Below are 15,805 nucleotides of genomic sequence, written 5' to 3'. Positions count from 1 at the left end.
CCCTTTTTATACACTACAACCACAAATCCAATCAACCATACATTATACAACAATCAACATGTTAGTATCGTGAATGGGTCACCATGCATGAAAAAACTCGATCGAGATTTGTAAATATACATGCCTGGACATTGTTTCTTGCTCATATGCAGCTTGAGATGAGTTTCAGGCACTGCTGTTTTGCATCGACTGCATTGTCGCATGGTACTAGCATATTCACAATCCTTGAATAAATGTTCTGTCAATGCTGGCACCTCTGTAATCTAAAATAATTGTAATCGCAATGAGAAAATTTCGTATCATTAGACAGCATACATAAATCAGGTAGCTGTAGCATTTTTCAATAAAATTCCACATAGTACCGTGCCCAAAAACTCACCAAACCACATCTTGGACATTTAGTCAACAATGGACATGATTCCCAATAATGCCGCTCAAGTGCTTCCTCTGTAAAATTCGAATTTGACTCGTTGCAAAATATACACCGCTTGTCAAATGGAATGTATTCATGAAGTGATTGATCAGACTCTTCACGGGCAATGTTGCTTTTATGTGTTGAAACTGCCGAATCTAGTGGCAATGACGCATGCTTTTGAGATTTGGCTGCTTTAACTTTAGATTGGTTTCAGTTTAAATGCCAGATATATTTAGTTAATAATCTGGCTGTAATCATTAAATAAACTTCCATCATAGTAGCGTAGCATTATCAAACACTGCCTTTTAACACCATGTTCTGTCAAGTTATATACCAATACCAACAATAAACTGATTTACCTGAGTAACTATGTTGATCACCTTTGTATTGATACGAGCTCATTTTACTTTTTATATGCTGCACTTGCTGATCTCGGATACCCTTCAAATGTTTCAATACATAATCTGATCCAACCTGTAAACCTAAAGTCGCTACGACTGTGCTGGCTGCGTCTCGCACATCACTATTGACGTGCTCTAGATACGGTATGGTAAATTGTAAAACTTCCTATTGTTTCAAAAGTAGTGTTAGCCTAGTAAAAATGCCAAGTGTTCAGCTCTAAACCCACTTTAAAAGACAGTCCAATCTTTTCATTGGCAAGATTTCGACTGGATCCATCATCCACTCCATAAAGCTGCAACACGTTTAAAATGATATCCAATCGAGTTTTGATGTGGCGATGATGAACTAGCGTCGACTTTCCATTGATGCTAGAAGGTTTAACAAGTGCAGGCACAATTGATCCTAAACTATTGCTTTCGTGTCCAGCAGTATGATATGAACTAATGCATTGATGAATAACATCTAAACAACTTTTTTTTATACGAACGTTTGAATCTCCAGCACGAAATAGTAAAGTAGCGAACATGTTTTCCTCAAGCGCAGCAACCATTGATGAATGGCTTTTATCATGCATTATTGCTTTTTCTAATAAAATCCAATTAGTTTGGCCAATCCCATATATCAACATAGACAGATTTAAAAATGCACTGATCAGCTTTAAAAACATTGGCAATCAACACTAGAAATTATGTATGCAAAGCCCAGTTTAAAGCCTACTAGGCAAAAATCTAAAAGTAGGAATTGATCATTTCATGTTATGTAGCATGTCTTACCCATAAACTTGGAAAACACAGTCAAAGCTAAAATACTAGTACGCTCTCGAGTATCGCAGAGAACCTTTGTAAGTAGTTGAAATCCCGCTCTGATCGTTTCTAGTGCAATGGTATCGACATCATCCAAGTGGGTGATGAACATCATTAAATCATTAAGACCGCTTTCTCGATGTCGAAATTGACGACTTAATATTTTTGAAACTAGTGTAATTCCAAACTCCTGCAGGGGAAGTGCAAACTGTATTTCCTGATTTGTATTGATAGGCTCGGGATCAGCCATCTCATCTGAAAATGCGTCTAGAGTTTGGCTTCCAAAAGAATCGTGAATTTGATCATTCAATTGAGAACTGTGTTTTGATGACAATGCGCTCTTGCTCCTGGATAAATGAGACAATGGCAGATTCACAGTATCTGTAGTAGATAATTCAAAATTTTGGTTTGCAGAAATAGAAGAATCAGGTGGCATAATTGGTTGTCTTTGGTCTTGTGTTTGCTGCATTTTTGCTAATTGTTTTGAAACAGGAAGTGGTGGAGATGATACTGATGGTTTACTGGTGTCCAAATTTGAATCTACATGCAGTAGCTTTTTGCTTTCAAATTCCTCAGAGTTCACAAAACTCATAGTTGAAGATGGATAATGCAATTGATTTCCAAGGCGAGATTTTTCCCGAGTATCTGGACTGTTAGTATGTCTACGCTGCTCCTGAGAATGCATATTGGCCAATTTTTTTGGTGAGATTGGCGGTGATGGTGGCTTTTTTTTAACTGTTGTAATTTCTGCCGTCAATATCTCCGTTATATTTCCATTAGCAATTTCATATCCAGCCTCTGTTAAATTTTTATAGAGGGCAGTCCTGATATCATTTTCCTTGCACTATGCATTGATTGCAAAAATAAGATTATCCTTTCTCATTCGCATATACAATCATATGCAGTGAATCTCTGTTGGCATAATTTACTTGGTATTTTTCAGCAGTGTCAAAGTCCTCTACTTGAACAGCATGGCGCTTCTTAAAAGACAAGCGCGAGATCTCATTCCCACCCTTCAGATTTGAGGTAGAAATATAGAGACCATTGTTTAGTTCATTTGTATTACTGCTATTAAACTTGACCATGCTTACCTCAAGAAATACGGTATAGAGTTGCTTCATTTTCCTTGCAGTAGTATACTGCTCCACTATTCAAATTGAATATTTCAAGAAACAATACATATCGAATGCTGCAATTAGAATAGCTTGATTATAATTGCATGTATACAAGCTGATTATTAAAAGTTTATACCTCGCACGGCTTGCTCTTTGGCATTTTGAAGTTGTGACAGAATATTGGATATTTGTCTGTCGTATTCTACAGAAAATGATAAATCTTTATCGCGAGATGTTTGAGCATCTATAGACGACTTGTCAGTGATCCCTTTCAACACAACTTTGGATAGTCTATTTGAAGCTGAGTCACTGTTATCCTACGTTTTCAATGTTTTTGTTTAATGTAGTTTTGAATAAATAGGACTCAAACATATGCACAATAAGCTAGACATTAGGAAATGCATGATGAGATTGAATTATACCATGTCCAGTCGTGAAGGGATACGATATGTAGTTTCAGGCTCAACGCCAGCTCCAAGAATATTGATTGCTACTAAACCAATCTATTATATCATTAAATTAGATTTTAAAGCTTGCTGCAACGCAATAGATTTTGTACAGCTATAAAACATTGATGTGATAAATTCAAAGTATACACTTGCCTGGTTATACAAATTAAGAGCATTTACATGACATTTGTGCAGCACAAGTTTGATCAGATTAGCATTTCCATCCAAATGGATAGACTTTAATTCACGAGCTCGATATCCATTTGCCACATTGTCATCCAAGGATACAAATCTGTAGATTTAAAAACGCTTAATAAACAATACATGACTAAAGCGACCGATTATCTTCAAAACAGGGCTACATAATACAAACATACCCTAGACGATGATACTTGACAGATTCTAAAAATCCTGGGCCGAATCCTCCCCATGCAGTTAATTGTGGAACTGTAGCCAGATGGACTTCTACACGAGTTGGAATCTTGAAATGATGAGCAAGCAGTTGAATCTTGCAAATTCGAGATTGTCCAACAGTCAAATGCAATACTAATTCTTGCGGAAACAGACAAAACCTATACATTTGCATACAAGATGGTGTGATTCAAGTTGGATGAGCAGTTTTATTCCAGCATTGTTTAGAATACTGAAATTCAAGTTGGAAGCAAGGCTGATGTTCGGACCTTTCACTCTGCCAGCCCACAGCTGTTGGTGTGTGCTTGTCGATATGCAACTCAGATGGAGGATGTTGCTCATCATATCCTGTACAACCAAGAATTTTAAAGTCCAACTTGGACACTTTCATGCTGCTGTATCAATAATGAGCTAATCCAAGGCTCAGTTGAATAAAAATAATACTTGACAATATTCAAAGTCCGAATAAAAGAAACGTTCAAGCTGTTAAAAGACTATGCAAACTTGATTCTCATACGAATGGCAGTTCAAGGCCAATTAGGTATTTGCAGGTATTTACAGCCGTATTCGTACTCAATTCTTGGTCTGGTTGTTCCTCAATTATAATCCAAATTGACTAACAGAATAAATAAAATAGATCAAACACAGATGTAATCCAATCTGAATCTATCACTGACAGAAAGTTGATCCAACAGTGAGTACAGATATACACGCATTTTCAGAACGTGCAGTCCCAGTATCATGTTTATTCACGATAAATTCGTAATCAGCTGTATAACATATTCAAGAGAAGAATCGTTCAGCACAACAATATCAAAGGCTTTTGCATATTGGTCAAGAAAAAGATCTTGATCGTGATTCAGAAACCCAATTGTAAGTTTGACATGCGTATGGACTTTGTCGGCCATGCGCAGATCTCCAAGTGAATCTCCCATCAGAATCTAAAGACAAATTTCATAGATATTATACAAAAACAACGATCAAGTCAGATAACAATAATCAGCCTTGTTTACACTCAAGTTACTGTCGCTTGATGGATGATAGACATCAGCCAAAATACAATTAGAAAAGAACAATCTAAACTTACTACATTATGACGGTCGCCAATCTTTGTATGGTGATCAGTTCCGCTGACTGTCGCTTCGTTTTTGTTGAAAGTGTGGATTAATGGATCTTCAAAAGCGATTGCAACATCATCCTTAAACCGCATTTTGTTTGATACAATATCCATATTGTCTCGCATCAGTTGAGCAGAATTCATAATCTCTTGTAGCACATCTGCATTACAGTGAAGCAACGAATTAAATAGGAACTATTTGATAAATCTGCAACATTGATTGTCTTTTTTTGGCATAAACCATGATATAACCACTTGATAATAATAACATTACCTGCTAGTCCAGCAGAAAATATCAGGACTGGAATATTTCGAGCGTGACATAAATCAACAAACTCCTTTAGCTTGGGCCGGAAAGCCACGGGAGAAGACTGTACCATATCCTTGATATCCTGCCGTGTAAGACCCATTCCCACAATAATGCTGTGAGCAGTCGTCCACCAGGTCTTCATGGCTTCAACCTTTTCTTCGAATGGGATCGTATGAGATATCTCGATCGGATAGTATTTCTTGTAGAGATCTGTCAGTGCGGTCTTGCACTGAATCCCATCAAACAGTCAAGAGTCAGCATGCCATGGTAGATGGATAATTGCATACTCGCAATAAAGCTTTACGGCTACAGGTCGTTATAGAGGAACAATGTGGAGGGCCTCCATAATCAATAGTTTACCTTGTCATCCACATTGGAAGCATGCTCTAGTACACCGTGGCTACTCCTGCTTCGAACACCATTCGTCCAATATCTAGTAAGGGTCATATCAAAGTCTAACCATTCCATCACACACATACTAGTTAGTATATGGCCAGGATGCCTTTAAGCTAAAATCAAAAGTATGTTCAATCAGGTGCAATAGATACATGCAAGGCTGTAACAACCCCATGTAAATATGCATTCAACTCATAGTAAGCCTAATCAACCTGTAATCACATGTAATGCCGATACACCATCTGCGTCAAGCTGTGCTAGCTTCTCTGCAATCTTGGATGGGTTGGAAATGATTAGATTGTTCTTGGCATCCGCCGCCAGTTCAATCAATTGTTTGATCTTATCAGATATGGCCAACATAAATGTCCAAGATTTGCTAAAGCTGCTTAATGATGCAAGTTGGGTAAGGGTTCATTTGTCAGTTTCTTTTTATAAAACTGCCATTTCAGATTGGGTCTTTCTACTTGCTCTAAAATAGATTATTATGACAGGACTACTGTTGCTTTATTATTTGTGAAACCGACTCAATATTCAGTCAATCACTTGGCAGAATCACCAAATGGATTGTTTATAATATCCTCATGGATCTTGGTAAAGAAGGGCACATAACTGAGAAAATCGAGAAATCCAACCATCGACGACAGTGATTTATCCTTAAAGTTCAGCAGAGCAGCAATATTGCCAACTTGCTGTTCTGAACTTCCTGATGACAAAAGCATGATCTTGAGATCTTCATATGTCATCTGGCCATCCTCTTCAGTATATACCGTAAAGAGTTTCTAGTAGCATTGAAATACAAATCAGTCCAATACTAGTATTGCATAATAAGAAAAAAAAGGCAAAACTATACTTTATACTGCTTGATATTGCTTCCAAGCTTCTTGAAATCAGTGTCGTAAAAGCCTAGTCTTACTTTCTGATCCATCAAAGTCATTCTTTCGGCCAATGACGCGATGACAATAAACTCTTGCTGGTCAACAGTATCATCATTCACAAGTTCAAACACCTATTGTTGATCCGGTAAAATAAATTAGCACATCAAATGCAATATCACGGTTTAAACACTAGACTTGCATTTTTAATATATTCGATTTCTTGATCGCTGAGTTTTCGGGATGAGTTGATATCTTTTAGCGCGGTTTCCATTTCAGGCATCCCCAATAATGGTTTGTTTTTAAATAGTGGTGCAGAAACTGCAAGCATGCGCAATTTTGTTTCAGCATTCAATACAGACATATTTTCTAATGCTGAAGCCAAGACCCCCTGAAGTATTTAATTGTTGAAAGGCAATACAAATCATTAATGTGTTTACATGATAATACAAGATCATGCAGCAATGAATTTTGACTCACCTTGCTTTCTTTTTCATTTACTATTGCCACCATTTCATCTTCTTCGGCGTTTTTGGATTGGTATTGGCGCATAATAGGATGTTCCAACTTGAGTTTCTAAAATTTGGCCAATTAAATCTGATTTGTTAGTTATTTGAACGTATCATTTAAGCTATCTCAAAAACCTAGCTATGGCCATTCGAGTTCAACACGCTTACATTTTTAGCCTTGATAGCACGCTGAAGTTCCAAATACTCGGCCTCTCTTTCTTGATCGGTTATTTGGGACTGTCGAGATTCATATTCTAACAAGTTTATCTGTTCAGTATCTTCTGACCCTTTTCTGTCTGTATAACTGCCGACTACACTTTCATCCATTTTGAGCACAGGCGTACGCGACGGTATATTATTTGAACAATCCAGCTCATGTGCTGTAATCTCGGGTTTGCTGATTGGCACATTATGGCTAGAATTAGAATGCAAACTATGCTCTTTTTCTTGCACTTTTCTGTTTGCTTTATTGTGTATTCGAGTAAGCTGCTTGCTGTCTTGTTTTGAGTTTTTACGTGTGGGCTGAATAAAGTCGCTTGTATGCAACATCACTGCTTCTTTTAATTCCTGATCTGTATCTCGTATTTTTGTGTTAGATATAGGATCAGGTGTTGCGTTTGATATATTTTCATACTCTGCTTGTTGATCTAATTGATCATCTGTTACAACAATCATCTCATTTATCGGCAGTATTGGCCAAGAGGTTTTTAGATCCAGGGTATTTGATGTAAAAGTTTGATCCAATGTTTCTTCTTCAAAAGAACCCAAAGAGTCGAAACACTCGTTGCTGCTAAATTTTGGTTCAATCTCTGGTCCGTCTATTCTTTGCTGTCTTTCTGGTTGGATTTGGCCAATCGAATTTTGTTTTAAAGATAAATTAGTGAAAGATGTACGCATAGGTTGAAGAGCCATTGGTGGTAAGTATTTCTGCTATATAAAAGATCAACAGGCTGATTAATAAAATCTCGTAGATGATTAAAAAATTACTGGCAAGTTTTGCTCGCCTTTTAGCAAAACTATTGGAATGGTTGAAAGGCATACAGATTCTACCTTTTGCTCGGCAAGAAGAACCATTGGAGTTACTCCATAGAGACGAATAGATTTACGAAATCGATACGGAAGCAGGCGTGCCAATCGTGGATCATCTGGCGGAAGAGTAACCATTTCACTAAACACTCGAAAGTAATCTCTCTGCTGTTCTTCTGGTGCTTTAGTATTTAAAGAATGAGCTGCTTCGTGACTGTATAGTTTTGACTTTCGAATCTAAACACATGGCAATCATAAAGTCAATTCCACGTCAGGCCAATACATTAAATAGTATATCTTTGCTATATTGAATGAGGATGTCAAAGTGCACAGTAAACAACCAATCTCATGGAATGATGGGTGTCCAAAACCAGTGATAAATTATACCATATGATGCACGGTGTGTTTTGAAGAATAGAGAATGTCTAGTAGGAAAGCGCAACAAACATTCAGCCATTGTCTATTCCAAAACGGCAAAGTTGAAAGTATTCCATACTACGTGAATACGGTGGTAAACACTACATGAATGCTGCAAATTACGTACCCAAGTCTTTCCGTTTGAATGAGATTGCTGGATTGGAACTACAGGCAATTTGTCTTTTTTCTTACTACCCTTTGTATTTGTATGATCATCCAGTAGAGGCTTGAGACGTATGCGTTGTTTTGAACGATAAGGTTGCATTGGGACGGGCATCTTGCGACCACTTGCAAAGTTTAAAACTATAGGGCTGAAAAGAAAGTCATCCCTCGTGGTTTTTGAAGGTTTAACAGTTGGTATGCTTGAGGGGTGTGGTACAGACAAGACTGGACCATGACATTGTTTTTTCAGTTTATATCCCGGAAATGATTTCTTAGATAATGTAGCATCTGTGGCGAGTATGCCAGGACTCGAATGGGCTGGATATAAGATGGATGGAGAATCGTCGCGCAGATTTACTCGAGGATTTACCAAACCGTTGCTTGTTGAATGCGGCTCTTTGTAGTATATATTTTGTTTGGTATTAGTGTTGCTATTGGAAGAAAAGTCATCATGTGCTCCAGTATCTTCATGTGTATGAATGCTGTTATGAGGGATCAATCTCGCAGATTGTGACGCTGATTGATCCATAGATGCGCAGTGATCAAAAGACGCACTATCGGCATATATATGTGATGGATGTAAAATGTCAAGGTCTAGAGGGTCATCTATAGAGGGTACTGGTAAAACATCAGTTACATTTGCTGAACACACGTCTTGGCTGGATTCGACATTAAAATATTCGCGACTCGTGCCTTTGGGCAGAGTACAAGACTCAGTCTTGGCAAGCTCAGTCAAGCTTACAGTCGATTTCATAAGATCATTTTCAATAAAACTTTGCATAAAAGATTCTCTTGGCGAAAAATCCATTCTATACCAATGCAGCTGCCTGTTTTGTTTGAATTCACTGGTAAGTCGAGCCAGAGTGTTATAATGAGATTTGGATTGTTGCTGCCAAGTTTTTACACAAAGTGGCCAGGATTGAATAGCTACTATATAGTTATGGGCTGATTTTTAAGTAAAAATATAACAAATGGCAGTAGCAAACACTAGTCCAAAGTGTCGAAAATAAAGTAAAATTTCTAATCATTTAGATGTGTTATCATATTTCACAAGATTTCATGTCCATTCAATCTAGATGTTTAAAACTATCAATATTTGCAGGTGAATTTCCAAACTGCTTTTTAAAATTTTGGTACAAATGGCTTGTGAATAGATGTATCTTCCTTACTATGCAGTCGTAGATATTACGGTTTAAATATTTGTCTATTGAGAATCTGATATTCAGACACAAAATAGATATTTTTAAAGCAGCATCTGTTTTGATTTGAAATATCCTCAATGCACACTTTGAATGTCATGTACTACAGCCGTATTCACGTAAAATAAAACACTTGTATTGACTCTATTTTGCTCTGGAATAAACAGTGGTCAAATATTCGCTATTTTTTATAGAAGCTCTGCTGTATCTAATATCATATATGTTTGCGTTCTAGTTCAAGAAAACATCTCGGGAATGCAAGTATACATGTCAATCACCAATGTTTAAGCTAAAGGAAAGGAGAGCTGGATACTGAGCAAGTGTCAAGGATGTGGAATGCATTGAAATAGAAATGTGATCACTTGCTCTGTATTTTTGTACACGAATGAGCACAAAGGAATATCAGTAACTAAGAGTTCAAAGTGCAATGTTGCACAGTAAGATTGGCACCAATCAAACGTGACTGTTTATCATATATTTTAACTTTGGTATTCCATTTTATGTAATACGGCTGCAAATTATTCCAAATCAAGACTCGCCAAAATGCTTTCATTACAATTTTTCTGAATAAAGGTATAGAAATACAGCTGGTAACTTACATGCACCAAACTCAAATAACAGATGCAATAGGAACACTGTTGAGCTATTTTATAAAGAATCTTCCATTATCTGGATTATTTCCAGTCCAGCTTCTCCAGGCTCAGGAAGATTCAAAGTAAATACTCCACAAAAATCTTTCAAAGAATGATAAAAATTCTTGAGAATCTAAATTAAAAGCATGTGAATATCAAATGTTGAATACTTTAAAGTGCCAGACATTGAAAAATAATATAGTTGATGAGCATACATTTTGTAGTTTTTTTAATCCTTCGGGACTACTTCGCAAAGAGCGTAACTCCTGATGACTCATACCCAATCTGCTGGCAATGATCTGTAAAATAGTTTAGCCCATGTTACCATCAAGTGGGTTTTACAACTGTCAATCATTAAAGGCACCTACAGGTTTGCTAAGCAACGCAGAGCATGTCGAGTGTTTGTCATTTAATGTAACACGAAGGGAATAGCCTTCGGAAGTCACTGCAAGCTTTTCCCAAGATGATAATTGAGCAGCAACATTGACTGTTTTTTGAATGCTAATAGTTTTTTAGCATACAATGTAGCCAATTAGAAGCCAGGTGCATACTTACCAGAGAGCAATCAGGCCTTCCAGTTCGGAAATTTTGCATCTAAAAATACATAGTATAATTCCATCAGTAATACAAAAAATACAAGTGCATAAATGTCGCGTAGGCGTATACACAGCTACCTGTCCACCGGAGAAAGAATATGTATTTCATCGTCATCATCATAGCTATCAAATGATGTATCAGCAGTAATTGATGGTTTGGTATTGTAAGTCTCCAATGAGCTCTGGGGGATAATAGGATTGCAGACTCGTGAGGATGATGCTGTGTTGACATTTTCCTGTGCAAAAGAGTGCATACTATCGATTGAAGTTGCATTAGTAGTGGGTGGAAAAGTGTGATTTTGTATACAGGAGGAAAACTCTGCTTGATGCAAGGTACTGGAGGGGGTTTTCAAATCCTTTGAGCGATTTTGAAGATTGTGATCAGATCTAGTCCCAAGTATAGGGTCTTGAATTTTAGCTTGCCGATGAGTATCTGAAAAGTTTTTTGTGGTATAGTGGTCGGGATTGTCTTGAGAATGTTTCATTGATCGTTGAGGCTGCCAAGTTAAATCTGTTTCGAGTTTGATATCGAGATCCTGATTCGATGATGGCTTGATCGTTTGGTTATTCTGATTTGTTGAAACAGACGAATTGATGGCAGCATTGTTGATTTTTGAATCATCAGATGAATCTTCGCCTCTGTACATTGAAATATATTTTATATCAGATATCTGAATAATAGATGCATGACAGTTTTGATGGCCTATAAATATACCTATTTAAAAGACTTTTCAAAGTATTTTCCAGGCGAATCAATGGGTCCAAAGCATTCATTTCTGAAATTGAACCACCAAGCACTTTTGTGTTTGCTGAACTTAGCAATAATATGCCCCGACTAACACGAACATTTGATATCAAAATCTACTCAACGGTAGCATTAGTGATTAATAGTAAAATGTGGCGAGTCAACCATCAATTCAGATTTGACGATGGTTGTTGGGTTTGGCATGTAAAATCTAGAGACAGCATAAAAACACAACCTTTGTACCGAGAGGAGTGAGTAAGTTTATCTGGCCCATTGGGGTGTACTCTATTCCAGTACAGATCTGGCCTCCATCAGAAAGTGTGAGTTGCAACATTTTACGAGGAAGCTGCAGTTCACCTGGAGTAGGAGGCTCGCCACGCTTTGGCTTTCTCTCCAAGATAAGATTCAGCATTGAATGTACTGAATGACCAATTTCCATAATATCATTTATTTGTAGTATGTAACAAGTTGGAGATCCTAAATATCAATTTAAATTATTCAGCAAGCAATTGGCACTGCGTCGAATCGCCAGAGTTCGGACTCGCATATTTGCACAAGTGCATTTTCAAACCTTGATTATTTGTAGCAGTAAGAGCAGATGAATTACTATTCGGAGCTAGTACGATATCATGCAGCATATCTATACGTTGTGGCAAGGCAGATACTGAGGGATATACCATCATTTCAGACAGGTCAGAATGAAGGATTTGCTCCAATAAAAGATCTAGTATTTGCGATTGATTGGTAGCATTAGTTTGAATGTATTCAATACACTGTGATATCCACTCTGGATGAATTCCTTGTAAGCCATACGAGTCCAGCAATTGGTTGATGCTCATTTACGCTGTCTGTGGTCGTCAATCTGCACTTTTATGATTGGCAAGACACCCTCAGGACTGACGTGAGTTGATGAAAGCCTTTGGTATTCACGTGACCTGGTTTATAAGCAAATTGGAATTCGTTTTTTCGAGTATTTCAAGTTTATTGGAATTGTGGTGTCGAGCTCATTGCACTTCTTGGCTACATAGTCTTTACTGTCATATTAGGATCACATTCATCTTTGGGTTTCTATTGTTTCGACAAAAAACTTCCAATTCACCATGGCATTTTCACACTGCACTGCTACCCGCATTGTGATTTTTTCTATAGCCGCACTCTTTATTGGTGTGCTTACATTCTCTACCATTGATCCACCCAAACCACAAGGGAAAAAAAGTCGCAAAAAGAACAAGAAATCCAATGTATCGTCTTTGGACGAACAAGAAAACAAGCCCGTTTTGTCGTCTGCCACAAAACCCGAAAAGTTGAGCAGGGCTAAAGAGTCGGCTGTACCTGATTCCGGCTACGTTACACCACAAGTATGATACCAATACCATTGTTTCGCCATATGATATTCTATTTCTTGCTCTATTTTCTTGAAGTCATTTGTAATCACTATTGCCTTGGCAGCTGTATTCACGTAATATGGTGCATTTCTTGTATTTATTTTGCAGTGATTGCCACTATTCTGCTTCGGAATAGCCAATGGTTGAATGTTGCGCTTTCCTACTACAAATTGACTTTATTCTTCAAAACACACCGTGCATCATATGATAGAATCCATGATTAGTTTTGGACACTCGTCATTCTATGAGATTGGTTGTTTACTGTGCACGTTGACATCCTCATTCAATATTTCATTTACATGAACAAGTTACTGATCAATCAATATGGATTTTTAATGCAATATTCATTCATACACAGCTGGGTGCTAGTAGCAATCAAGACCTTGCCATAAATTCTTTGAGTGACTCTACTGCTTTTAGTGCTGATTTGTTAGACTCGGATGATCTTGTTGACATGATGCAGCCATATAAGCTGCCATTGGAAAATATTGCACTTGCTGATACAAAAGAGTCGAAAAGCAACTCTGTTTTCTTTACAGCAGACTTGTCTAATAATGACATCAAAGCAGTCTCGATTAAATCACCCAAACTCGGTAAATATTTGTAGCTAATTTTGATGCTCAGATAGTCGATAATTAACTATATTTCAACTTTATTTTTTACTGCTTTATCAGAGCCAAATGCTACATCCGAGGGAATTCTTTTTCCACAAATGACAGAAGATCAACACGATACAAAATACTCCTACGATCTAGAGCACCCCAGCTATTCTGACGCTATATTCATCAATAATAATGACATTGATATCATAAGTGATGAATTAGAGGCATATGTACCCAATGGCATGCCTTCAGCACAAGAAACTCTCGAGTCAGTACTTGAAGTCATGGGGGCTGATCCCGATAAAAGACGTGAACTTGCTGAAATATTACAGCAGCTCAGCTCATATGATCAAGACGAATATTCTGGTACAATCACAATCAAAGCAGATCAATCCAAAGCAGACTTGCAATCGCAAATACTAGATATAGGTTTGGAAACATCGATTGCAATAGAGTCCTATAGCCAAAACCAAGCATCCCCTTTATCGCCTATTATGGAAGAAAAGGAAGAGGATGCCGTTTTGCAGGAACATTTGCACAATGTAAGCTGCTTGTTTGACAAATGCATGCAGTGTTACCTTTTTATTTTCAAAACTAAACATCATGATTGACTACGATGAAATAACCTTTATTTACTCAACTGGCTAATAAGATTGCATATGATATACAGAATCTGCACATTCCTAATGGAGTTTCAGAAAAACTTGAGCAGAGTACCGCTATTGCATCACAGGATGTTAAAGACACTTGCACAAATCTGAACAAGACTGTCTGTATGGACAATAATGAATCGTATGATACTAATTCCAAGGAGCTAAAAAAGGTCGACGTATCGACTACTTTATGCCCTGAATTGGACGTAGCTAATGGTTTGGTTGATACGAGTGCTGATTTCGAATTGACTGAAAAGGCTGCTCTTGTTGAATTTCCTGTAAAAGCTCTAAATTCAGTCACACTGACAAAGATTGCCTTGGACAGTCCTATGAGCGTTGTTTTATCTGTAAAGAATACCGATTTACAGAAAACAGACCACAGTGCTAGTCTAGAATCCCCACGATCACCTTTTGTAGAGAGTTTTATCTCATCTACACCTTCTGTTTGGGCTCCAGTTGACAAGGAGCTTACCTCGAAACCTCGGCAGAGTGCATCACTGGTTTCTAATCAGAAGCATCACCCGTCTTCTCGGTCTTCAAAGGAATTTTCTACTACAGCTTCATTTAATTTGGCTGCTCCTGAATTTGTTCCTAGTGAGTAAAGACTAGTATGATTTATACAAATACTCTAATGCTGGTATTGACATTGCTGTTTTGAACCATTAGATTTTTCATTTGAAGACAGCCATACATCGAATATCAAAACTGCCAATTCCAATCCAACTCCTCAGGTATTTAATGGCTTTAATATAAATTGTGAAAGCTTTTATCCTGCAGGATACGAGGCAAATATCGATCAGAAACCAAGCCAGGTAAACTTTGAGCAATCATTGTCGCCACTACGTCACGCCAGTTCATTTCCATACGTGCTTGCCGAGCCATTCGATGCCATAAATACGCACGATTCAAACTTTGACACTGCTATCAAGCCAACCACCGTTCCATCTTCAACTTCTGTTGATTACTTTGCTCAAAATATGCTTGATTCAATTTTTCATGAGACCAAAGATACCAACCGTCAGAAAAATACACCTTTTTATCAGCAAAAAAGTACCAGTGCACATCAATATGCGTTTTTCCCTGAAAAGACCAGCCATACTTTCCCATCTTCCAAATCCACCTCACAACTCCTGGCCCAGTCCAAAATCGATTCCCCAAAGCGTGGATTGGCCTCTAACAAGATCAATCGGATAAAGTGCAAATTCGGGGATTCTTGCCACAAGAAAGACCATGATTGCGCATACTTTCATCCAAAGGAGAAATGCACATTTTATCCAAATTGCAAATATGATCAAGAATGCACATTTATTCATCCATCTCAGTAAAATAATCATTGCTTTGTTTTACCCATTCCGACTACTTGTCTGTTAACAAACCATCTTTTCAGTCCAATAAAATTGATTTTTGCCAGCTTTCCAGGTTTTGTTGTTTGACAATTGGCTCAAGTTCAGCAAATGCAAGCTTTAGATAAATGTTGGATTGGCAGATGTGAGACATTGTGGCTTAATCATATTCACGTGATTTTAAATTATGGCCAATTTTGTTTGAATTGTAATTTTGGGTAAATTGCTGCAGCAAATTCTTTTCAG

The 15,805-nt window shown here is 37.5% G+C and overlaps 5 protein-coding genes across 5 annotated transcripts; 1 reads left to right on the top strand and 4 right to left on the bottom strand.

Annotated features, from left to right (window-relative positions):
* Positions 1–6: 6 nt before the first annotated feature.
* Positions 7–3,986, bottom strand: BATDEDRAFT_91828 (uncharacterized protein; the record flags this gene model as incomplete). Its single annotated transcript, XM_006681980.1, has 12 exons — positions 7–13; positions 121–263; positions 380–612; positions 775–982; positions 1,044–1,402; positions 1,591–2,464; positions 2,550–2,767; positions 2,872–3,052; positions 3,158–3,238; positions 3,365–3,476; positions 3,562–3,756; positions 3,865–3,986. The coding sequence occupies 12 exons, from the start codon at positions 3,984–3,986 to the stop codon at positions 7–9; spliced, it is 2,733 nt and encodes a 910-aa protein (XP_006682043.1).
* A 358-nt stretch (positions 3,987–4,344) lies between these two features.
* Positions 4,345–5,778, bottom strand: BATDEDRAFT_27644 (uncharacterized protein; the record flags this gene model as incomplete). Its single annotated transcript, XM_006681862.1, has 5 exons — positions 4,345–4,536; positions 4,683–4,873; positions 4,987–5,251; positions 5,383–5,477; positions 5,631–5,778. The coding sequence occupies 5 exons, from the start codon at positions 5,776–5,778 to the stop codon at positions 4,345–4,347; spliced, it is 891 nt and encodes a 296-aa protein (XP_006681925.1).
* A 179-nt stretch (positions 5,779–5,957) lies between these two features.
* Positions 5,958–9,212, bottom strand: BATDEDRAFT_91827 (uncharacterized protein; the record flags this gene model as incomplete). The annotated part of the gene is made up of 7 exons (XM_006681979.1): positions 5,958–6,197; positions 6,269–6,424; positions 6,484–6,681; positions 6,771–6,866; positions 6,968–7,729; positions 7,850–8,062; positions 8,370–9,212. The coding sequence occupies 7 exons, from the start codon at positions 9,210–9,212 to the stop codon at positions 5,958–5,960; spliced, it is 2,508 nt and encodes an 835-aa protein (XP_006682042.1).
* A 1,039-nt stretch (positions 9,213–10,251) lies between these two features.
* Positions 10,252–11,988, bottom strand: BATDEDRAFT_91826 (uncharacterized protein; the record flags this gene model as incomplete). Its single annotated transcript, XM_006681978.1, has 7 exons — positions 10,252–10,368; positions 10,451–10,534; positions 10,604–10,736; positions 10,791–10,829; positions 10,910–11,470; positions 11,547–11,692; positions 11,812–11,988. 7 exons carry the CDS (start codon positions 11,986–11,988, stop codon positions 10,252–10,254), a joined length of 1,257 nt encoding a protein of 418 aa, XP_006682041.1.
* Positions 11,989–12,565: 577 nt separating this feature from the next.
* On the top strand, positions 12,566–15,632 carry BATDEDRAFT_36022 (uncharacterized protein). Its single transcript, XM_006681928.1, has 5 exons — positions 12,566–12,934; positions 13,320–13,554; positions 13,636–14,105; positions 14,234–14,810; positions 14,883–15,632. The coding sequence occupies exons 1-5, from the start codon at positions 12,677–12,679 to the stop codon at positions 15,539–15,541; spliced, it is 2,199 nt and encodes a 732-aa protein (XP_006681991.1). The 5' UTR covers positions 12,566–12,676; the 3' UTR covers positions 15,542–15,632.
* Positions 15,633–15,805: the final 173 nt, after the last annotated feature.

Source organism: Batrachochytrium dendrobatidis (genome assembly GCF_000203795.2).
Source record: "Batrachochytrium dendrobatidis JAM81 unplaced genomic scaffold BATDEscaffold_14, whole genome shotgun sequence".
NCBI classification, from domain to species: domain Eukaryota; kingdom Fungi; phylum Chytridiomycota; class Chytridiomycetes; order Rhizophydiales; genus Batrachochytrium; species Batrachochytrium dendrobatidis.
The sequence above is the reverse complement of the archived record's forward strand: the minus strand, read 5'-3'. Positions and strand labels throughout refer to the sequence as shown.